This window comes from Neolamprologus multifasciatus, chromosome 13, assembly GCF_963576455.1.
Source record: "Neolamprologus multifasciatus chromosome 13, fNeoMul1.2, whole genome shotgun sequence".
Taxonomy (NCBI): domain Eukaryota; kingdom Metazoa; phylum Chordata; class Actinopteri; order Cichliformes; family Cichlidae; genus Neolamprologus; species Neolamprologus multifasciatus.
In genome coordinates, this window is record NC_140451.1 from 11,710,282 (window position 1) to 11,736,242 (window position 25,961).

At 38.8% G+C, this 25,961-nt stretch overlaps 1 protein-coding gene across 4 annotated transcripts; it reads right to left on the bottom strand.

The window, feature by feature from the left end:
* Nucleotides 1–534: 534 nt before the first annotated feature.
* klhdc3 (kelch domain containing 3) lies at nt 535–24,141 on the bottom strand. Of its 4 annotated transcripts, none has more exons than XM_085183697.1 (11): nt 23,896–24,139; nt 22,132–22,387; nt 19,256–19,432; nt 18,926–19,041; nt 18,772–18,843; nt 17,168–17,381; nt 16,759–16,845; nt 15,293–15,401; nt 5,936–6,009; nt 4,624–4,702; nt 535–2,393 (listed from the first exon to the last, which is right to left on the bottom strand). In XM_085183697.1, exons 2-11 carry the CDS (start codon nt 22,283–22,285, stop codon nt 2,327–2,329), a joined length of 1,149 nt encoding a protein of 382 aa, XP_085039823.1. In that variant the 5' UTR covers nt 22,286–22,387; nt 23,896–24,139; the 3' UTR covers nt 535–2,326. The 4 variants fall into 4 exon arrangements, with proteins under 4 accessions (XP_085039823.1, XP_085039822.1, XP_085039825.1 ...); XM_085183696.1 differs by having other exon boundaries at nt 22,132–22,390; XM_085183699.1 differs by lacking the exon at nt 4,624–4,702 and having other exon boundaries at nt 22,132–22,390; nt 23,896–24,141.
* Between the last annotated feature and the right edge of the window lie 1,820 nt (nt 24,142–25,961).

Consider the following 25,961-nt stretch of genomic DNA (forward strand, 5'->3'; position numbering starts at 1 on the left):
CGACACAAAAGATGGTAAAGCAGGCGCAACCACGAGAAGCTTATCACTCATTTGTAAATCCAACTCAAAGTAAAATGACGCTAACCAATTAAACATGTGACGCTAAAATATTTGGGTGGTGGAGCAGGACACGTCATTATGTGGAGGAAAGAGAGTGGCTATTATCTAGGAAAGTTATGCAGGTACTTCTTTTTAAAAAAAAAAAATCCGACTATGGTGCAATTTACTTTAATTTTAGGTCCTTACTAAAAATGTCACCCGTAAACTTTACACAAAACAAATTAAAGAAATATCAAGAGTGTGTCAATATGCATGCGTGTGCAGGGGCTAAGAGTCACCGAGTCTCAGTGGCACCACAGGTCTGTAAAGGGGTTAGGGCAACCAAATGCCCCAAACTTTGAAGTCTGTTTAGGCAAACGCAGCATCAACATATCTCCTCTGTCAGGTCAAACGTCCCATGGCTATAGTGCACTTATCTGGCTACTTAAATGTTTAAGATTGGGGGATTTTGTTTTTTAAAAAAAAAAACAAAAAAAAAAACACTGCTTTATATGACAGTTGTAAATATTTAGGATGTAGGTTATTGAACGCTAATATTTGGAACCCAGAGCCCTGCTGGGTTTTTTTTTTTTTTTTTTTTTTTTTTTTTTTTTTAAATGTCAACCAGCTAATGAGAGACTGAAAGCAACAGAACACTTGGTCCCAAGGACCGGCACTTAAAACATCCTCACGAGTGTGTGGCTACACAGCTTCCAATCCCACCTTAGCTCAGGCATTTCCTTCCCAGGACCAGATTAAAGTAAAACCATGGTTAAAATAACTTTATCACCTATGAATTTATCCTCATTAAGTCTGATGTTGTCAACAAAGGCCAAAACCAAAAATATGTATTAAATTTTAATCAAAGATTGTCTGTGTATCCAAAGCCTAAGACACTACTGTTGTCAAAAAAATAAAATAAAAAAAATCACCCAACCTACAAAATTTATATCTGTGTATCAGTGACAGAACCATCAGAGCCATGTGGGTTTACTGAGCATGCAGTGGAAACAAAGGCTTTGCACAGACACAGCTTGTTTTGGTCTTTATAGGGAATTTGTTGACAATATATATTAAAAAATGAAAGCCTTGTTCATTCACTAATGTGGGTGAAGCTGTGATTATTTTGTTTTAAGAAATAAAAGCCCATCACCAATCACGTTTTGAAAAGTCAGATAAAATGTAAAAACCCACAACCTAAATAAATGTCCAATTTGAGAATTTCCAAGTCATTTTCAACCAGTGTGGTATGTAATCTGTTAACAGCCCTTGTGCATTTAAAACATCTGCAATTTTGCCTGTCATTATGCACAAACATAAGAGGGTCACATTGTTAAACTATGGGATTGTCTCTAAAAAGAAACTACACTATGCATATCAGATGATCTCCTCAACAACAAGTAAACTAAATGAGGTGGGCGAGGACCACTAGCTTACACGCAAACTCACACTTTGCATCAAGATTCCCTTCCACGTTTGGCACTGTAAAGCATATTAAAGGGGGGGTGGCAGGTGAACCCTTTAGTGAAACTACAGCATTTCCTGCAAAACACCTCCTTTAGTGATTCAATGTATGGGAAATCTTAAAGGCCCAATGATGCATGCGGTTCAGGGAGATAGAAGCGCTCCACTCTACAAGGCAGACATTTTCATTGGCTGCCTTGGAAATCACCTTGTAGCCACTTAAGTACTGACAGAATTACAATGAAGGGAAATGGCAAAACATTGAAAACCAGCTTGTTTTGTAACGATCATATTCCAATATTGTGGTAAAGAATCTTCTCCTTTCATTCAACATGCACCAGCTCTATCTGCCCATGAACCTGATTGTTCCACATGGCTAAGTAAGGGAACGCTGCAAGTAAAATAACCATTTGCATTTGAAATAGAAGGTTCACACTTGTATGAGTGTGACATCTGGATGACAATCCTCAAAGAGGTTAGCTCTCAAAACCTTTGGCTGAAGTTCTTGTCTCTTCCTGTGCTTAACATTAGAAGTCTATGATTATCATAGGCTGATTGAATTTCTAGAGAGGCTAGAAAGAAGAGAAAAAAGGTGAACAGGCATCAACGATTTCCATCTTAAGGGCTAAAATATCCCCAGACAGGGCAAAGCCGATGGTGTCCAAGGGAGTCTCACACGGGATGTTTTGGTCAGTAAAAGTTTCCACTTGTAGAATGTAAAATAAATCGGATCCAGACTATACAAAAAACCGTCCTCGATTAGAAAGATAAAAGCCCAGTGTCCTGAAACAGAGTCTGGGTTCTGCTTCACTTTTAAGCTTCTTCAGCCATGGGAGGAGAAGATGGGCCTACTGATGTTGCTGTTGGTTGTCATGGCTGCCAGTTCCCACCTGACGTTAAAGACAAAAAAACAAAAAACAAACAAAAAAGCTTTAGTAATCCCAGCAAACAATTAATTTGATTTTAAAAGTGCACCAGTGCAAAACCCAAAGTTATTAGTGCCAAATATGAATAGGCATGATGTTCATGCTGGATTTAATTTTTTGCTTTTAAGCTTCTTTAACTCACAATTTTATAGTTCAGTCATTAAAATAACTGAAATGGGCAGTTTTGAGCCTTATGCTAAGCTGTCTACAATTTTATATTTGCAGAATCCTTTTCTATTTTAAATCAAGTAGTTTATATTTGGACCCCTGACCCCACCTTACCCACGTGAGGGGCTACATCGTGGCCCCCGCTGTAACATGAGCATCAGGAGCAGGAGCTGACAACAGGGTCTAGTGCTGACCTGATGACAGGTCAGAGGTTGAGCTCCAGATTGTTATCACTGGGTCTGGTTTCACACTCACTCCCTATCCAACGGCTTTGTTCGTTTTTTTGTTGTGCACGTGTGTGTTTAAGAGGGGAGATTGGCACAGGACCTGGAGATGCCACTGAGGGGCAAAAGGAGTTAACCAAAGTCTTGTGACCCTGACTGAAAACCCTCTAAAAGGTTAGAAACACAACTGCAAACACCAAAGTGGGGAACATGCAAGGTGGCAGTGACGGTGCAAGAGAAATGAGAGGCTAAGAGGAGTAATTAGTATCAGGTTCCAGGGGGTCCACGTGTAACAAAAATCCCCTTAGTGGAAGTCCTCAATTTTAGACAAACACCTTTCCTAATGATCTCCATCAGCTTGACCGAATCTATGAATTAAGGTTTTAGGGGAACAGTAATGTACTTTAAATTGCTTTTCTGCAATTTATATACACACACACACACACACACATTTTCTGACAGCTAGTCTATTTTAATGCATCTTACCTTTTTATGCATTAAACATGGGCTTAAATGCAGCTATCAAAACTTCCCAAACCTGTCATTACAACCTCACAACAAATCAAAGTGGTGCTGTCAAAATTGAGTCTCTTGCTAGTCATGTGTCAAAACAATTTGATATCAGTCAGCAAGACGGGAAAATTATGCGTTATTAATTCAAAATGCTGAGGGGGGAAAAAAAGACTTTTTACACACTTGTGTGGCAACTCCTGTGCAGGATATTCAACTAGAAGAACTGCGATAGCATTTCATCCTGTCATGATCTCCATAAGCTGTGTGGTGTAACTATGACGTTCCTATATATCACCAAGTCAAACAGGGCGCATACGGTGGGAGGGGGGGGACCAAAAATAAAATTTCAGCAGACGCTACATTTTCTCAAAGGCTCATAAGATTTATTCATTTAAATTAAACCATTTAGGGTCTTTCATAAGAAACCTTGGAAAGCTCTCTTTCTACACAGTGAGGATTATGGACATTGCCAATCATTTCACCTTGAGTCATCACTAGACTGATAGGTGACTGGGATGCTGACTGGCTGAACTGGCACAGAAGCTTGTTTGACGGTCAGATGTTTTTTTAAATAATCAAGCACAACTGTCTAAGCTTCTTTTTTTTTTTAATTAATTAATTTCAAGCAATCCCAAACCATTTCAAAACCTTTCAGGTGGACAAGAATTTAAGTCAAAGCCAACTTTTCAATTGATTAGTTTATGTTGCTACTTTGTAACCACACCTGAAGTTGTTTAATGACTGTTAATCATCTCAAATATATAAAGTTTTAGCATTAAGATTTTGTTATATTTAATTTCCAAGGATAAAGTAGTGAAATTACTTTTTGTAGTCCACTTTAGGGTTAATTTCAGTTCTTTAAAGGCTGAATAGGTACTCTCTGCACACCATGTACTGCATTTGTATTTTGGCCTTTCCTCTGCATCACAGGGCAGGATCTTATACAAGCTGTACATGTGATCACAGATAATGAAGCAACTGAAAGCAGCACTATACAAATGGTTCCTGGCTGTCTGACTTCTGTACCCAAACCTTTATGCATTTAGATCTATAATTATGATTTCTACATGCGAGGACCTAAGCCAAGTCAGACAAAAGCCAGAGTAAAACTTGCCACTAGTTAAATGAAGGATAATGAATCATAATTTGCCTCTTTTGAAAAACAACCTAATTAGAGAGAGACTGAGTAGTGGCAACAATGACAGGCATAATAAAAACAGCACGAACAACAATATGTCAGCTCTATGACAAAACAGTGCTAATGTTTGAGAGGAGGATGCTCATCTGACCTGATATCATGTGGGAGTCCCGACTGCTCCAGACTGTACTGAATGACAGCTATTTTGCATAAAGTCTTCAAATTAGGGCCTGAAAAGAGAGTGCAGTGAGTCATAGGATGATCAGTGGCACTAATCATACTCAAGCTATTAATATCAATTTCAGCTGTGGGAATTCAAAATTGAGCCAGGCAGGTCAGATCTAAAGAATCTGTAGATGGAAGGGTGCAAAAATAATCAATAGCTGGAATAAAAAAATAAAATATAAAGCAAGTGTTCACGTATGAGAACAAGCAGGACATGATGACGTGAGTGTGGAAGTCACTTCAGTACACAAATCATCTTATTAAAAGCCAGATTTCTAATAATACGTACAAACTCCCTCTCATTTACTATCATCGGCAAAGGCTGTTCCACCATATGTTCAGTGATAAACAGTGTGAAGGCACACGTGACTGGCACGAGGAAGCGTAGGCCACGGGGGTTGTCATTGGGTACTGCCAGTCCCATAAGGTCCCTGTGTAAGCCCACCTACACAAACCCTAACTGTGACCTGACAGCATTACAGGCTACCCCAGTGCAGGCAGGATATTGCCATATTTGGTAGTCCAAGAGACGGAAGTGCCGCATTTGACAGCACCGTGCAGGGCCAAGGCCAAGCATACTAGGTCTGGTCAGAAATAATACGGTTTGTCACATATGACAAACCGTATTTTGGTTTAATTAATCTATAATTAGCTGAAATAAATGGATGAATATCAGTTGAACAGGTAAAACGGTCTTAATTACAACATCTGCCTTTTTTTAAACTTTTATTTTGTTGAGCTGCTTTGATATGTATAATATTTAAAAAAAAAGTCAAAATATGTTTGTTGGATTTCTGTTTAAGTAAATTAATAAAATTCACAAACCCTTAGCTCAGCAAGTACTCATAATGGTAAAGACTCTGGAAGCGTGCAGCCAGGCTTGTAAATTTAACTCTCGTAACAGTTAGTGGAGACCACCTACTTTCTTTTTAGCTGCAGAACCTGCACTTTACCAGCCAGTTGCTGCCAACTCCTTTGTTGAGAAGCAGTACAGTGGATTTTGTGAGATAATTCACTATTAAAGCAGCAGGACTGAACTAAAGCAGTAAAATAGATATGACATCTAAACCATGATGGTGCAGGTTCAGATTATAACACAGTTCATCGATTCCGGTGACTCCTTTGAGATCATCCTAATGTTTTCTTTATTTCCTTGAGTCAAAAATTGCTTGGGGGGTGCATTATCTGCACCAACACAGAATCCTAAGAGAGATACCAACAAAGACAAGAGTACTTACTGAAGTCTAAGATATACAGGTCTGAATGATCCATGAGGTTAAATTCATCTCCCATTCCTTGCTCTGGACAGGGGCTGTAAAGAGAAAAGTAATAGGGTTAGAGCGATTCTATAAACTTCCTGTTTCATGAGCACAATTTACACAGCTTACAAAGACCGTAAGCATTACTCAACTACTTAATGCGACACACACACACACTTCATAGAATTCCAGCATTGGACTCTCAGTTATTTATCTCATTACATGAATCAGTTGGGACCATAATCAGGGAGCCACAGACTGTCCTAAATAAGAGCTATCACACAGCTCTCCTTATCATGGGTTGCATGATTTAGGTCCACAGGAAGTGGAGCAGTCTTGTAAGACAGACTGGCCAATGCTGATAGTCTCCCAGACCTGAGCAGCCATAGATATCACTGCACATCTGTTTCCTGCCACAGTTAAGCACATACACCTGTGACACCTGGTGCACCACAGCTTAACAAGCCCAAACTATATACCTGTTAAACCATTTTAATTACCTTTTTTAGGTAATGTAGCCTGAGAGTTCAGATTTATTCGCACATATAGCAAGGTAGTACATATAGCTTTCCAAATGCACTCTGCACACGACTGCTTTACATTCATAATGTAACAATAAAACTCATCTAGATGACAAAACTACACTTTACATTTAAATTCACCAAGCCGTTTGCGTTCTATGGAACCATTAAGGAGAAAGTGTGAAATGCAGAAGCCAAGTTTTAAGAGTAAAATCAAGATGCTTTTTGGACCAGCTAGTGATTGGCATCCCAGACATTACCACAGTAATTGTTAAAAAAATTAAATTGTTGGCAACAGATTTGTTGCAGTTTTTTTGCATTTACGATTTTCATCAGTCTCTTCATCTTTCATTCTTGCCCTGAACCATCCTCTTGCTGATCTCAATGCACCGTCTCGCCACCACCCATCAATCTCTCTCACCCTTTCCTGCTGTCTTCTCCATCGCATCTTCCTTTCGCTCCGTGTTCAGGATGTTGTAAGGGTTTTACGTTGCTAATCTTCCCTAAACAAACACGGCGGTGGCTTAAAGCAGCCAGGAGAGATGCAGAGCACGAGCTCCGTCGTCCCAGGGGGCCAGCTGGGGAAGTCATTACGCCCCCCGCCCCCCAGGAGGTGACCCACCCGGGCTTAAAGTGGGAACCTTTATCAGAATACTCACCCAAGCTCTAACATTACTGTGGTGATTGAAAGGGTACATTTCAATAGTGGAGAGAAACACTCTAATGTATGACACACATGTGAGTTACCTGAAACTTTAAAACTACCCCCGGAATTAAATTAGCACAAACATCCCTCATGTGAGAATTAGTATTGAGGATTAATTTTAACCAAACAAATGGCTTCGATATGACTCATTAAATCAGTCTTACAGCTGTTTGTTTGTCCTTTTTTCCCCCCCAATCATCCTTAAAAAAAAAAACAAAAAAAAAAACAAAAAACACCATGCTGTTGGGTGGCATTGCCGTATTCAGTCAACAGTTTCCTGTTTGTTTTTTTTTTGGTTTTTTTAAGTGCATCATTCTCAAGTTAAGCCAGCTAACAGCATTTGTTTAACATAAGAAACAGTATGATATAGAAAAATACAGCTACTTACACATGTAAGTAGCTGTATTTGTCCATTCCACATGTGTGGAATGGACAAATATCAGCAACCTGGCTACACAACAGACGTAATGAAAAGCAACATCTCTATCTAAAGAGCACCCCGCAGTAGCTGTGAACTACTGTGTAAATCCGTAGGGAGGGTATCGGCCTTGGATGCTGACGCGTGAAAGAGTACAGATAAGGGAATGTTTTAACACGAGCAACCACAGAGATGAAGATTGCATCCACTGGGGTATGGCTTCTTTGGATGGTCGTGGATAATGCAAGTCAGGGTGAGAAATTCAGCAGAAAATTAGGGAATGGTAATACTTTATGGGTCACAACAAAGAGAAAAAAGGGCTGAAGCAGACTATGGAGGCAGCGGCAATAATGGCTGTCTGACGCACTATTCGGAAACGGGAAAGTCACAGTGTGTGACTTTATGTGGCATCCTGGTGTTTGATGGGCCACTTTGTTACTTGATCAGCAAAGTATCACTATGTGTGAAAGTGCTCCTCCCCCTACAGCATAGTGGTTCCCAGTCTGAATGAGGCCTGAGTGATGCCACCCCCCCACTAAAACAACACTGACTGCTATTTCAAACAACACTCAATGAGGGCGTCTAATCACCTAATTGCCGGTCCTCTCTAGCAATGCACTACCTGCTCCACTTCATTATCTTACACACCAAGGTTTCAAAAGTGTAGAACAAAGAGTTGAGCTACAGTCCTAAAACTAATGAAGAGACACCAAAGAGCCGAGGACTATTTCAAAGTGTCAAAGAAGTTAATTGCCCACAATTTTTGCAACTTACTTTCAGAACCAACACTGAAAATGAAGTGGCGAAGAAAAGATTTGGATCTGATAGAAATTCTATTCGTGACACCTCTGCTATCTCAAAACAAATAAAGTGAACAATATACCTGGAACCTGACCTGTCGTAAGCATGTTTTAAGTGGCTTCATTGGGCATATCCTCATTCTTGGGAATGATATGATCTGCATCCCTTTCCTTTCTCCACTTCCTATTGAACTTTGGTCCATCAGAACCATCTAACTCACAGGAACTCATCGTGCACTACAACTTCCTGTAGAGGACTTTATCAGGAGAGCCAGACTTGCACATTATTGCTGAAACACCTTGACTGAAAACACATGAAAGCAGCGAAAACAGTTTGTGATGCGCTTTCAACATTTTAAAATTACTTCTGATATGATGGGCAACCCAGGTCCTGACTGGTAGGTTATATTTGTTAAAAATAAAAAAAATAATAAAAAAAGGTTTAACTGTTACTACAGTCATTCAGACAAAAATTCAATACATTAGAGTATAGACAATGCTTGGTCATGTCTATTAACCTTACCCAAGGTAAAAAGCAAAAGCATTTAAAATGTAATGAAACAATCTATATAGACATTATCCAATAGGAATTTAAAGGATTGTTAAGATTCCAGCAAGAGTTGGTAATGGTCTTGGTTATCACTGCTCAATAGATTTCTATTCAATGCTTTTGGCTTAATCTCTGCTGTCTCAACTCGTCTTACCCAGCTATCTGTGCCCCCTCCTGGGCAGTGGCTGGACAGTGGATTAAGACAGAGCTGCCCAGACCTATACCCCATGCAGAGGGTGAGATACAACCTGTAGCTGGCTCCCAGTGAGACAAATAACTGACTTTAGATTAGAAAGAAGAGATGCCAACCCCTAATGAAGCATGCAACTCAAATTTCAGTCTCTCTAGATAAAATATAATTGCACTTAGTGATAATACTTAAAGGCACTGCAAAGCCAGAGTGGTTAGTAATTTGGTCCCTTGGTCCCAGGATGGGTTCTTATCAACCTAGCTACCTAGAAAAATTAGGGTGATTAAAAAAAAAAACAAAAAAAAATTCTCACAGCTCTCAACATATAACACACACATTTCAAAGGGTTTGTCAAATGTTTAACTGCCAGATTCATTTTGGAAGAATATGTTATTTGGTTGATTTTGATACACTTCCATTTACATACTAATAAACACAGTTCTCATAGATCATTATAACATGTATTAGCTCACTGGTTAAGCAGTGCACTGATGGAAAGTTGAGCAATTAGTTCTTATAGTACTGCTATAAGAGTACTCCATCATTTTCCAGAAATATTAATTTTAATGTAAAGCAGCACTGTTTAAAACACGACTTGCTGATTAAAACATGAGACATTATCCTGTTACACAAGTTGACTGGTGGGCTTTTCTTGTAATTTACTACTTAAACAGCTTCAGCACAAACTCCAGACAATGTAAGGAGGATCACAGTCCAGAGTTGTCTTTTCCCCTCACATGTAGCACATGGCAGGAGATACCCTGCTTCAGACCTGCCCGAGTAGTGTGTGCAGGAGGCAAGTAACACTTGTCGAGTGAATTCCCTGGCCTCCTCCCAGCACCACTCTCACATGAGTGTAAATCAGTGTTGTCAAACAGACATTGTACTAGGCTGCAGAGACTTAAACAGAGCATTTAAATTTCAGATGCAGACATACGTGCAAGCTCGTCTTCTAATGTCTAAATTTAAGGGATGTTATGCATGTGTGAAATCGGCTAGTGTTGCATTATTCTACTAATCCAAAAAGCACAGAGGTGTTTTAGTTGTAATGACAGCACTAACTCAAAAGTTAAACTACTACTATTTAGAAATGTCAACTGACATTAACAGCATCACAATGCATCATCTGTGTAAGGCTGTTTATTTGAGCTGCTGTGCAACACTCAACCCCTACGACACCATAATGTATACAGACCGTTAGCAGGTTAAGGAGGGTTAAGATGCAGATGAAATACTATCATGAGCTTGTCTTTGAAGAGTAAATCACAGTGTAGCTGAGCTCCCCCAAGGTCTTGTCCTGCCACGCGCGGTATGCCCCATATCCTGATGGGGTCACCTTCGCTGTTTGACAGGTTTTATCTCAGGAATACTAAACACACACAGACAAATAATAAAGGAAACTTCTGCAGGGTACCCTTTGACACCAAAGGCCAAAAGACAACATGTGTGGTATCAAAATCTGTTGTGCTGACAGGCGTGCATCTATAGAGTCGATTTCCACTGTGGCAGATCTAAGATATTGAGTTGGCGTTGTAGCAAGCCTAATGAAGCTAAAAATATTAAAGTTTCAAGCAGAGTTTTTTTAGTTTTGGTACAATACCCGGCAAGAGAGGACTTTCATTTCTCAGACCCATGCTGTGTTGAGTCTAACATTTAGACAGGCAGGTTCCAGGGTGATAACAAGTCATGTTTTAACCAGATGGTCTATTGTAACAGCTGCCACTTCAGCTATTGATAAAAGGCGCAATTCAGCCGTGTGCGAGATATAGAGGCACCAGGCTTCTGACCTTCCTGGACTGCTAAACAAAACCCCTGGACTTTGCAGAACTTCTCTGGCTCAGCAAATTGCAGTTTTATAATGAGCTGTTAAATTCCACACAGATTAAATATCCCAGTGAGATTTTGGTAGCTTAAACTAGAGGTTTGGAGCTGGAATGTTTTGGCTACCAGCGAGATTACCTGCTATGTGGTCTCCCACTTGCTAATTACGTAAAGAAGCAATTCACTTTCAGTGGAGATCAGACGACTCAGATCTGTTTGAGTTTTAGAATCAAGTAATTCAAGCCCAGAGTCTTATATTTAGAGCTTTCAACCCACTCATCCAGTGCAATGACTCGACAGAAGCCAGAAATATTAAAAATGTTTGTTTTTTCCATCTAATGTTAGAAATGGCGTCAGCATGCTTTCCATCTTTACTAAATGTACTAAGTGACTCTGCATATTTCCAAAATGGAACAAATGTGTTAAGGTTGGCACAGCAGAGTGTGTGTACCATGCTGACGTAAGCCCAACAAGAGCTGTGACTCACTAAGTCATGTGAAGACATCCAGACAAATCCAAACGCCACCAGAAAAGGCACTAAGTGTCCAAATACATAAGCCAGTAGAATATCTAAGCATTGACATTCAGATGCAAATAAGTAAATTAATGGGAAAATTAGATTTTGAAGGCCTTAAAATATCCCAGGTTGCTCAATATCACCCAACTGTGGAGACACGACCAGCAGTTTCAAGACAGAAGTTGCATGATTCTCCTTAATCAACAAAAGAGTTCATTTAATGAAGGAGTTATTTTTGAAGAAAAACATACACCTCACTTTCATCTTATTAGATATCCTCTTGACACTGGTATTATTTTTTTATTAACTATTTGAGTTGCACTCACACTATATTTATCATCATGTATTTGATTTGTAAATGTAAATACAGATTATAAGTAGGTTTCTGTAATCTCTGAAATATGTAAGAGTCAGATGTATTACCTGCTCTTACTTATGCACAGTAATATCATCCTAGGTGTATGAAAACTATACCTGCTTTTGAAAAAACTAATTATCAGCAGTATACACAAAAAGGTGCTGAAGGACTAAAAAAGGCGCAAAAGGACAACAAGGATCAAGCAATTACAAAAAGCCTTCAATCACAGATTAATATTTAAACACACAGATAACTTAAGTCGGTCATCATTCAAAGATGAATGAATGCCGTCATGGTAAAAATACATTCCCTAAAAGCATTGTTGGAATGAATGCACATCAGGTCCAAGTAGTTCAGAGGCCTGTGCCAGATTTCCCTTCATAGATTCCGAGCTGTCTGCTCCCAGCATGCCAAGCTGTCATGTCCTTGTTCACTTCCTGCCCCTCATAGGATGCCCTGTTCCCAGGCTTAAAATGCTTCCTGATTTAGCTCAACCTGGGTTTGTCGTAAGAAATTAAACACACAGTGAGAAGAGAGCCAACAATGACAACATGAGCACTGTGTGGCACTGCCTTCATACGCAACTCAACTTGAGCTGCGTTTCATTACTCGGGGAACAAAAAAAGAAAAAGAAAAAAAAAGCAAGAAATAAAAGAAAACAAAATTTACAGGGTTTAACTGTTCATTGCTTGTATGCATAGGTGAAGGTCGGTACAGGTGGAGTTGGTCATGCACGGGTCGTCCTTCGTGGGGCAGTGAGCAGGACTCAGTAAATGAGTGTAGCAGAGGCACTGGGGGTATATCAAATTGCACTCTGTGAGAAAAAATGCTCCCTAAGGTCATAAATCAGAGATGGGGCAGACTTTCGCGCCTTTCTGCAGCTCAGCAGTCCTGTTTACACTGACGCAAGCGGTACTCAACACATTGCCACTAATGCCCAGCCCGTCTTTCACACACACAGTCTGCTCATTTACCTTCAAAGTGAAAGCATGTATGAAAATAGAGGTATCCTCCACTTAAAAAGGATTATCTGAATCCAAATTTAACAGCACCAAATTAGAGTAAACCAGGCTTGTTGGCTGCAAATCTTACTTACACTTGGAATTTTATGTTCTGCTAACAGCAGTGTGTCTCATTCAGCTGTTCCTACATTTTCTTTTACAAATGCATTTTAGCATATTGCAAGAAGACTGAAGCACAACCCTTTGGAAAGCAGAGCAGTCATGCTTGAACTAATGGTTTAACAGTCCTTCACCAAAGTGATAAATTATTCTGAACAAATTCCTGCAGGTAAAATAAACTGGGAATAAATATCAGAGGGGTTCTGTTTAAGATCAGTCTGAAAGGACAACCAACTCAGGAAAACAACATTTGGACTATAAATTTCAACACAATTTCCTCAGAAGATCTACTGAAATGAGGAGCCCCACAACAAACACAAGCAAGGTGTCCAGCAAATAATTCATGGCAGCCTGTGCAAGCATTCGTCAACTGCATTGAGACAGACACTAATAACTTTCTAGCCCTGTTAACAGCCCTCATGTTGTTAGGCCGTGCAAAAATAAACACAAGAGGTGCTGGTTTTAAAGGGACTATTCAAACGTAATTAGTTAATGAAACTGGATCAGGCTAGTCTTTATCAATGCAAGTCAAGACAAAGCCTAAACACTGTTCAAATCTTAAAATTACAACTTTATTAGTCAAAAGACGAAAAAGAATTTAGGTCTGCTTGGATGGTGTTTGTGTGCAAATGCTTATGGGAGTTCCTGCGTGTAAGAGGCTTAAGTGTGCTCTAAAATAACAAAAACAAAATAATGAGCAATGCTGGCCAAGAGAACCTGTGTGGCCAACTTACTTGGAGCCTGTGAGGATCATGCTCCAATTTTTACAGTAACAGAAAACCCCTCTCCAGACTTTGAACACAGCCACCACCAAGCACATAATAGACAAAGCAGTTTTTCTCTAAAGATAGATTCATGAATATGTTAACCCCTGTGCCCTTGGGCTTTTAAACAGGATGTCAGAGATATTATGTAGTGTTTGATTTCTTCCTCTGCACCCTTCATCAGCTCAGTGACACTCCCTTTTCCAGCCCTATCTGCTCAGAACAGGAAATCATGACTCCATTCTGGACTAATCCCAGTGAGTACCTAAACAAAGGATAACCTTCAAAAATTAAGACTCATCCCGAGCTTGTCATTTTCATTATAAGCTTCTCAGTACTACATGAATATCTAATGATTACAAATTTAGAGAGACAACTCTTGTGTATTATGCTTTTGCATATTATTTGAAATGTGTGTCACACATACCCGTTTTGGGGTGTGATGCACAGCACAATGTGGTAGCAAGTGAAGCTTTACAAAACACATCCAGCAACAGTCAGTGGCTCAAAAACTACAGGGCACGTAGACGTCGAGGGTCTGAAAGTTGCCTTATCCACAGCCTTGTGATCCCCACCATCAGGTTATCCCAGTGGAGTTCTCCTGATAACAGAGTCTTGCTGATAACAGTACCCCAGGACATGCACTACCCTGGATGATGCTGTAAGCTACCTCATTACTTCAGCGGCTACTGGCCTATCACAAGAACGTCACCACCTCAGCGGCACCTAACCAGCTACGAAGCCCCTGGTTATCACTACTGTAGACAGCAATCTACAGGATCCAGACTGTGTTTGGCATATTGAAATGAGAAGACCGTCGTCTGTCCTGAAATGGTCAGATGCACAAAAAGTTGCCACCCCCCTCCACCCACCTAAAGACAATCACTGAAAAAACTGAGTGCAAAGAGCCCATATTTAGTGTTTTTTATGAGAGCTGTGAAGGCAAGGACACAAAAGAACACTTAAGCAGTCATCTTTAGTGCAATGAGGAGCCATTGTGATTTTTCCTGAAAGAACAACTGAAATTTGAGCGACTGAAGTCCATCCATGCTTAATTTCATGTCCTTTGGTACATTTTCTGAAATAAACCTGAGAAGTAGAGGTAAGAGATGTATTTTTTTTTGTTTTGGTTTTTTTTTTACTCTAATTGCCTGGAAACCTTCACCAGCGCAGATGGTGTAAACATCACTATTAAGGATTTCTCAGATGCTAGACTACAGGACCAGATTTTTGTCTTTTTGTGAACTCAAAGAGTTTATCAGGTGAACCCAGGTGAACTGATTATGTTTTTTGGGGGGGATTTTTTGTAACTGTTCAAAATCTTAACATCGAAGTTTCCATCATATTGACTCTGACATGCATGTGTCTATTACATTGTGTCATTACATGAGCGTCTGGGCAAACTTTGATAACATGCATTTCTTTCTGAATTAGGGAATGAGTTAATGAGCACAGCACACACAAAATGTTTGGCAGAGATGTAAATATACAAATGATGACAATTTAATTGAAAAATAAATAAATATTTGAAGTTCAAATCTAGATCAAGTACTAATATTTTGTGCCTCACCTGGTTCCTCCAAAGAGGATGATTCGATCTCCAACCATACAACAGCACTGACGCCTCCGAGGGCATGGGCCTTTCCCTTTAGGTTCAACTTTGTTCCATGTGAAGTTTTCTAGTGTGTACACATAAGGCAAAAATAAATTTGATTATATTAAAAGTTATTTTATATAAAAAACAAGAATAGATAAAAAGAATGGGCATAGATACAATGCCAGATTTCTTTGGAAATGTATCTGCAGCACAATAAATCTAAACTACAAGAGGTTACATCGTACCAGCTAAACTAGAAGAGTTTCTCACTATGCCTGCTGTTTATTCAGCTTCCTAAAAATATTAAACCACAAAGCTCTAAGATAAAGGAATATTTATAAAGAAATAAAAATAAAAAGAGACAGGGGGGTTAACCTTCAACACAAAATCTTAAGTTTCAAAAATAGAAACAAATCCTCTATGAAGTGCATGCAACGTAAGCGACGATGTTGAAGCTCACTCACTTGTTCCATATAAGGATGAACTGTCTCAGACCCAAACAGCATCACTGCATCTCTATAGCAACAGGCCATTCAGACCCTTAGATAATTATGACTAAAATTAAAGTGCTGCCACCTAGCGAACTGCAGAGCACATTTAGATGGCAACTGAAGAAATCGGCTTTAAATAGCACAGGCACATAAGATCATATCCACTACAAAAAAGACCAAATCCTCAAATAAACTAGAGAAGAGTTTAGAAAACACCTATGGCTGTCCTTGTCCAAATTCCCTGCCAATGTTTCCCAACACATCACTACATTAATGATCTACTTTTAATATGATTCAACACCATGTGCAACTGCTGCCACAATGGTTTTCTCTAGTTACAACTAGAAATGGCAGTTGGGAGACAATTAAACATAAATTAATTAAAACAATGAACTTTTAGCTAGTGCCTGGTATTACCTTTGTCATTTATTTCCTGACACAAAGATGGTATCAGATAATATAGTGCCATCTAACACCATTTAGGACTCCAAATTATCAACGAGTTTACCACAGGTGTGTTGCTTCATCAATGACTATGTTTAGCATGTAACAAGAGCCTGAGGCTTTCTTCCAGAAAAACTCCTAAACCAATTTGAAATGCAATCAGGTAACATTCATCAGCAACTGAATGGGCTGTCATTCCAGCATCTGTGTTGCAAAACATGAAACACAGAAAGCAACTTTGTGGTGAAAAAGGAAGCAGCCAATCACCATTACGCAAATGTCAATTATGCAGCAGAGGAGGACCGGTTATTTATGCATGAAGAAATGAGAAAAGTAGGTCAACACAAGCTAGTCCTGCACTTCTTGTATTGAGGTAAATAGTCAGGGTAGAATTTAAAGAACTCTTTAAAAAATAAAGCTACCAGGAATTAAACCCTCTAGTAGCAGTGCTCTACAGCAACAGGACAGGTTTTCCAAACCTAAATGATGTAAATATAGACTTACCTGGATTTAATTTCCAAAGGTCGTTGAAGTGTCGTTCCATATGAGAATTGTATCCTCCAAATATGTACAGCTCTCCATTGTAGGAAACTTCACAAAAATAAATAAAAAGTCCAGATTAATGATATTTGAAGTATACTATAAGAAACCACTTGACCCAGATAAAGTACTTTGATTTGTTTAATCGAATAACGTTGGCAGATTATATTTGACAACACTGTTCTCACAACATCAACCCATCAGTACCAAAATTCAGCACTCACAGCTTCACTAATCCAACATCTAGATGCATATAAAAGATTAGCACCTAGCCTGTAAATATATTGGAACAAACAGAACTCAAATTAAAAGAACTTAATCAGATACTGGTCTAATAACACAGTCGATTTTATGTGTGTATTTTGTGCCTTACAGGCTGAATGACTTCTGCGTCCCTCTGGTAGTGGCTGTGTTGAAGGGGTGGTCAGCCAGCAGTTAGTCTCTGTGTCAAATACTCTGATCTTGTTGCAGTAGACCTCATTGTTGGAGTGGAAGGGACCAAGACGATCTGCTCTTCCTCCAAACACAAACATTTTTGTCCCAATGATGGTAGCCGAGTGGAAGTCTCTCCAGCGTGCTGGAGTTCCCTGCAGAGCAAAGACAACACACGATGTTACTGTTACACTCTTCCACACTCAAAGTTTTAGTGAAGAGAGAACAGAGCAGTCTACTCAGACACTGAAGTTATAGCTATTGAGAACATTTTTGTTAAAACTTAATTTACTGTCTTTATTAAATCTAAAATTTCATCAAGTTATGTTGATCATAAGCCTTGGTATGGTATTCATCTTCCTAAAATATTCCAGATCTTATTCCTTGGGATAAGCAAAAAAATTGTAATATTCAAAACAAAACCATTAGATATCAGAAACAACTTTTACGTTCAATATAAGGGACAGTGTTGAAGCTCATTTGTTCCATATAAATGATCAACCATCTCAGGCATTTCGCCCAGGAAAAAACAGAGCAATTTCAGGTAAACACTTCCATCTAGTGGATCAGTTTTCCAACTACAAAACCACAGTGAATCCCAAACCTCCCCCAGGCACCACCATCCCTTTTCAAAGTGATAGTTGTGTCCAGTCAGCCCAGTCATTGGGATAGTGTAAACAATTTAATGGGAGCAAGACACAGAATCATAATCAAGATATATGAACTATATACCAGTCATACCAGAAATATGACTGAAACAGGACCTGCTCTCACATACTGCAACCAACAGAGGCAAACCTCACTTTACATGTCACTGCCCTGTAGTCATGCCAAAGTCTTCCACAAGCCTTCCTTTCAGGAATGTGCTGCCAATGTCTAACCATGAACTTTATGCAGACAGGGGGGCTTTTTAAATCTTTAACATGGTTGAAAGAATACCAGAACCAATACTGAAAAGTGAATTTTACACATGCAAATGAAAAAATACAAACGCTAAATGATCCCAAAGTTCAAAGGGGAAAAAAGCAAGTGAGTAACAGCACAGAAGTTTTCATTTTCCTAAAGAGGAATGCAATCCCAAGTATTATTCAGTCACATGCACCGCTAAATCTGTAAGCACCACAGTCCAATCTCCTTACTGACAACATGGCTGTAACTAAAAGTGAATGGATTGACTTCCGCCACAGTAACTCCGTCATATGATGACTAAAATATACTTTACAAGCGTTTAATCACATGAGCATGTTGACTGCATAAACACAAATAGTATTTGCTAAAAGGAGACTGTATATAATCCAGTGTGAGGCTTTTTGAACTTGCCTAGCAGGAAGCTGCTTTGAAATTCCACACTGCAGTGCTTTTATAACATGCCAATATACCCACAGGGAACTTATGTTGCTGATGTTCAGCTGTGTCATCTTTGTTTTTATGAGAGGGTTCCCTGTTTGTTTGTTAGGAGAATTATTTTGAATGCTCAATACAGAAACACTGTCAAGGAATAAACAACAATGGTTGAAAGGCAACAGCTAGTGACTTTTAACTCACTCTGGCATTAATTAGTGACCAAACCATGGTAGTGGTATCCAGTTTGTGGATGTCATTGGAGAAACAGTCAGCCTAAAATAAATAAAAAAGATTCATTTTTAATGTTCACAGAGAAAGTTCGTGTAAGCAAAAATAAATCAAAAATCAAACTCACCAGCTGCTCATATCCTCCAAATATATACATTGCCTTTCCCAGGACACAGGCAGAGTGGCCGTCCCTCGCCCCTGGAACAGTCCCTGAAGTCCTAGGTGTGTACCATCTGTGAGTATCTGTGAAGCAGTCGCAGTTGTTCAATATTGAGATCAGAGCACTTGCGTTACATGCAATGGAAAACTATCACACGCATGCAGGTGCTACAGCTTTCTTAATATAAAACAGTTCCTCTACTTTTTGTTGTCACAATTTTAACTTCAAACAGGTTCATCTCAAAGGAAATACACCCTGAAACTCTCAGCAGCACGAGTTAGACAAGGGTCTACTTACTGACATCAAAAGCATAGAGCACATTGCAGGCCCCCTCTGTGTCATTACGCCCGCCCCAGAGGTAGATAGTATCATCCAGCAGCACAGCTGTGTGGCCATAACGCATATATGGCACTTCACGGACACGTTCAAGTCCTATAATCCTCACTGGAGGCAGCTTTATCCAGCGCAATGACACTAAAAAACACAAAGTAAACATTTTCCTTTATTAAAAAATAAATAAAATATAAAAATGTAATGAAAGAACATTTTTTAAAAATTAAATTAAAAACAAACACATACAAAAACAATGCTGCCTGACAAGTTTTACTTGATACTTACTGTGTTACAAAGGAAGTTCTACATATTCAGTTATTAGCATATATACATTTTTTTTTTTTTTTTAAATGGAAATTAGGTTGGTAGTCAGTAATTTATTTTATTATTTTTCTTGCTCTGAGAGGTTAAAATGCTAAAAATGTAAAATTTGTTAACGTGCCTACAACTCTCTCACAGTGAGCTTTCAGTACAGTTCACATCACTTTAATAATAAAAAGTACCATGAAGAAAGGCAAAAAAAAAAAATTAGAATCTGTCTTTATCTGGGTGTGAAATTAACTCACAATTGAAAATATTCTGGCATTCAATTATAATTCCTTAACGACGTCAGTTACTGCACTTCTAAACAGATGGGTGAAACTACCTATATCTTTAATTGGTCGTATTAATATACTAAAAATGTCAGTTTTGCCAAAATATCTTTACCTTTTTCAATCAATACCTCTCTCTCCACCAAACTCTTTCTTCTTAGATTTGCAAAAACTATTCCGAAACTTTATTTGGAATAACAGAAGACCAAGACTCAGAATCTCATTATTATACCTCCCTTATGAAAGAGGGGGTTTACAACTTCCAAATTTAAAGTGGTACTTCTGGGCTGCTCAAATCAGAGCGGCAATGTTTTATTTTGTTAATGAGCAAACTCCAGTGTGGGTTTCTATGGAGTCTACAGAAATCAAAATTCCCCCTATCTTATATCTTTACTCAGCCGACAGGAAGACACTAAATAAGCAAACTAAGAACCTCTTTCTAAAAAAAAAACACTATAATGATCTGGTTTGAAATACATAACTACTTGGGAGAAATGATACAACTGTCTAGGTTTACTCCGATATTTGGAAATAACAACTTTCTTCCTGGTAGGGCGGATGCAGGTTTTAAATTTTGGTTCGATCAAGGTATAAGAAAAGTGTCTGATATATTTAGGAATAATACTCTTATGTCTTTTGAACAACTTAGAAGTACTTGTTTTATTCCTGTCAAACATTTTTTTAAATTTCTTCAATTAAGAAATTTTATCTTAACCACACAAGGTAACAGCTTAGAAATCCCCACCTACTCCTCTAGAGAACACAGTTATAAAGCATCTAAATGGGAGAGGCCAAGTGTCTGCATTGTACAAATTATTTATGGAAAATTCCAAAGAATCAACACAGTCTATTTTAGAAGCTTGGAGGAATGATTTGCAAATGGATATATCTGATGATGAGTGGTATAAATCATGCTCCTTGGCCCAGAGTCAGCCAATTAATGTGCAATCTCAGCTACTTCAACATAAATGGTTAACAAGACAATATATTACTCCGTCAAAAATGCATCATTTTAACTCAAACATCCCAGACACCTGTATTAAGTGTGGAGTGGACAGGAGCACTTTATTTCACTGTATATGGGAGTGTCCACATGTGAAAATATTTTGGGAAAAGGTATTAAATCTGTTGAGTCAAATTATTGGTGATGTGATTCCACTTATTCCACTAAAATATGTATTTTAAATATATATCCGAATAATTTTGTACCTGCTGCAAACAATAGAGCTCTGTTAACGATTGGACTTTTGGAAGCCAAGCGCTGTATTGCTATGTGTTGGAAAAATCAAAAAATATGTGGACTATCTCAATGGCTTAATGGACTGACATCTATACTATCTATGGAGAAAATAACTTGTACATTAATAAATAAACTGGACAAGTTTTGACAATTTGATTTGTATATCTGTCCTTCCCTTTTGTTATGGTTTGCTTTGTTTTTGTTTCTATTATTATGTTGTTTCTGTTTCTGTTGTTGTTGTGGTTTTGTTTTTTATTTATTTATTTTATTTATTTATTTTACTTTATTATTTTTTATTTATTTTATATTTATTTTTTGCTCTCGGTGCACCATGTAAAACCAGTTAAAACCAATAAATAAATGTTTAAAAAAAAAAAAAAAAGAATCGGTCTTTGCAGTAAATGGGTCAAAGGGGGAAGGAGGACAAAGCAAGATGACAGGAAACTGTAGTTAAAGAAGTCCCATTTCCATTACAGTCAAAGCATTAGTTCCACAGATCTTTTCATGATACACCAATAGCAGGTAGGCTCCATCTACTTTGGGAAGTTGTAAAACCCTAAAGCAGGTGGCTGACCACACAATGGGGAAAAACCATGTAAAATGAGTTAAGGGTGTTTCTCTTAACCCATTTAAAGAAAACAGCTGTGCTTGTCTGATAGCAACTGAAAAACAACAACTGGAAGAAAAAAAAATGTTGCAAACCGCAATGAAAAGCTGGGGTTTAACTGCCAACCTGAGTGACTTTTCAGTAAAGTTGTGCACATTCAACAAATTACAACAGTTTCTTAACCTTTCTCAATACACTGGGGGGAAAAAACGAAATGCTGTCCTGCCTGTCAAATAGATTTTTTTTCCACCCATTTAAGATACAAAAAAAGTGCATGAATCAATTTTACATAAACACCAATATAGTCTTTTTCCAGAATATCCTTTAATTTTTTTTTTTTTCAACTTAAACACTTTTACAAATCAAACAATGGATCTCTACACACACATTTACCACATACCTGTGTTGAAGACGTGCACATCAATCTGACGAAGTGTCTCATAGTCCTCCCCGGAGCAGTAGCCTCCAAAGGAGTACACCTTGTGACCCACTGCCACAGCAGCATGGTTGACTCTCCGTGGCCCTCCTTCTAGGTGCACAGTCCAGCGCAACATTCCCCACTTCTGTGACTGTGAGCGCTTAGACCATCACTCTGATGCTCCCATTAAACCAAGGCCATTAAAACCTGTGACCACAACAAGGGTAGTAGCAGCACTCTGCTAAAGAGAACAACAGGGTAAGTTGTGAGTGGGCAATCAAGGACAACAAAGGGTAACTGTTGTTCCCTTGGGCTAACCTCAGCTCTGCTGTTGCTGACAGGTACAAGCCCCTGTATCTATGCTTGCAGGGTATTTTAAGAGGTGATTAGACCTACACTTACCACGCCTTTCTATTCACTCTTCACTTTGTACCCACCCACTGCACTACAATGAGTTCAAAGTCAGAGTAAACATGTGCCTCCTTTAGGCAGTACTATAGGAACACAAAACACTGCCACACTACTCAAGGAGATTGCTCAATCTATACACAGTATTGAAATCCTGCCAATTTAATATTTGTGAGTGTTTCTATTGTTTTTTTCTTAAAAACAAATACAACCATGATTTTCCTATTTTATCCATAACGATTGACAAAACTGAAGTACACCTGCAACTCTTAGAACACACTTAGAACATTTCCAAAGCAACATTTTCAGCTCTGAACAGTGAAATTTAAGTGATATAAAACGCTACTTGTTAAACACAAGGAACTCTGCCTCTCCCCTTGCTTATTCTGTCCCTGTGACACACTTTACCACTGACCTCCAACCTTTGTTTACCGTTAAAAATAAAACCTCCCTAGAGCACCATTTAACATAGGCCTATTTCAAGCCCACATATCTATGAGGAGCAAGAGAAGCACGAAACTAGTCACCAGGCATGTGAACCTTAACTGGAGCCAATATTTTTCGATGATTGCACTATGTGCACTATGGGTAAATTGACACCCCAACATGCAAGTACAGTTAAACCGTTTAGCCTTTCCCAGATTATTCAAAGTTAGCAGTATAAGTGCACACAGTTTCCTTTATACATACTTAATACTCATCTCGAATAATTTGCTATACAATTAGACAACATGAACATTTTGCAAGAGCCGAGCTGAGTAGAAAGCACCTTCTATCCCCCTGTCCTATTGAACAGTGCACTGTTGACATCAGATGACTAACAACGGTGCTTCAAAGTACACAGCGGCTATCAAGTAAATAAGACTCGTTTGTAAATGGGTGCATACTTCTGCACAGATCTCGACTGACTGAAGCACAAACTGTTGACAGATAAAGCTAATCTAAAGCTGGTGACATTGAGCTGTAACAGGTATAACACCCAGTGGACGCCTCACATACTAGCTAGCTTTGCTCTTTAGCTAACGTTAACAGGCATAACAACAACCTTTTGAGGCGCACTGGCTAGCCGCCGCGGTCGCTTATCTCTCAACATCACCACCACAGTAACGAACATGGTGCTACTGCAAACAGCTGTTTGACAGCCAAGGTGCTAGGCTTTGAGAGGCTAGGCTAAAGCTAAACAGTCGAAGCTAACTATTTAGCTGTTAGCAAGCTAACGTAAACTCTAAACAAACGACAGACAACTTGTAACACAAAGACATTCACTCCCAGCTTTGGCAAAGTTACGAGTTAGTCAAGTAAAACAAAATAACATTCATATATGTTCAATTTTTCTACCTTCGAGCCGGTTGTGGTTGACAGGCAGCCAGGCAGGGCTATCCCCCGAGAGCCCCTACCAAGCGTGATGGAATGAGAAGTTATCGCGAGCACCCCCTGTCGGCTGTTTTATACTTGGGGAAAGCACGCACGTGAGTCTTTCTGCTTTAAAAACAGATGGATTTACTAACTGCCGTGCTAAGTGCAAAATAGGTCAGCGGTTGCATTTTTTCGACACCGTTTTTGCTTAGCACAGAGAGAAGTTAGAGTTGAGTGTCTTGCTGTAACTGTGATGTTATGCAGAATAGCCGGATTAACCTGTTAGGTGACCCAGAAGCTTAACGTTTTTGTCATCCACGTGGTGTGATCACAGAATAATGTCACCAGTTACTATAACAATGAAAATGTTTAACATGTAAATGAAAATATGCCAAGATTGCAATCACAATGTCATCCAGGAAAGCTGTTTTTTCTTTCTTTTTTTTAGGGTTCATTGCAGTCACTGCTTAAAGGCTCTCCCGTCAAGATAAACTATCTGTTGGATATCTGTTTGACACACTCCATTCAAAAATTTACATGAATGCGGAAATATAAAATATATTCAGCAAATGCAGTCTTCCTATTTGAACAGTAAAACAGTTACTGGATTTTTTTTTCATGTGTATCCATCTACTATACCCGTTAACAGCAATGGATATGTGTATTGATTAATAACTCACTGTTTGTCTTTTTCAGTCTGATGGTCCAACATTCAAATCTAGGCCATTCTCCCAGTGCAACAGAGGGAGGCCGAGAAATAATTTAAACAAGAAACAGAAAAACAGAAGAGCAAAACTCAACCTGCTATTGGAAAGTTCTCTGTCAGAAGTGATAAAACTTCCTTTAAAGTCATACTTACATTTGAACATACTAATAACAAAACAATCAAGACCTTCTTGACACTATGTTTTGCGGCTTGTATTACTGTGTCCAAACAAGTTTGATTTTTGGTTCAAAAACATTTTCATATCTTTCTTTATCAAGAAGTACTTTCCTAATATGCTAAACAACCCTCAGTTCTTTACATTTTACTTCCAAGAAGCCTCAGGGGATGAACCACTGCAGTGGCTACACATAACTTAATTTAAGAAACAAATGCAGTGTGTCCTTAAAAATTTGAGGGAATTGAAAATGGAGGACAAAAGAAGAGCCAGACCGAAAGCTCTTCTACAGTGTGTCTTTTGCCCTGTCTTCTGCTCCAACTGGTTGTGGCAGATAGACGCCCATCGCTGAACCACATGACTCTGCTGAAGGTTTCTTCCTGTTAAAAGGGGGTTTTTCTTCCCACTGTCACCAAGTGCTTGCTCATAAGGGATCGTTTGATTCTTGGGGTTTTGTCTGTAGCATTGTAAGGTCTTATGAGGTCTTACAGATTGCTGTTGTGATTTAATTATTATATAAATAAAACTGAACTGAAATGAATAGGTTCACTAGCCACACCCAGGCCTGATTAGCAATCGTTAAATAGAACCTGTCTGACAAAGTAAAGCAAGTTCAAAATCACAACAAGCACCGCATCATGCCACAAATATGTAAGTGCTACAAATATTTATTTTTTTTAAAAGGGCGCCAGGAACGGGTCAAATACTTTTTCACAGCCCGGCATGCTTGTACATATTTCAATAAATACTGCATCTAGTTCCCATTTTCCTAGCAATATATAAAGAAATGAGGTGCGTTAAGACCTTTCTAAAGTACTGTAAATTTATGTCACAGACTGTTTTTAACTTTTAAGCAAGTATCTGTCCTTTCATAAAAAGGCTTCTAGAAATCCTTGTAATTGAACAATTTGCAAATTCTGAATGATTTTTGTTTAAATGCTCTTAGCTCATAATTTAAGGTGTCATAAATACAAATGATGTGGAATTGCTGCTTTAAACAAATATAACACTGCAACTGAAAATGAACAAGCAAGGTGATGAAACGCCAATGTGTTTGATACTGTTGTGACCCAGACGAGTATTTATGTGACATGCACAGTAGCGTGACTAGAGCAGTAGATGGCACTGTTGAATTGCAAGGTTAACAGATACCCATCACACAGCCTC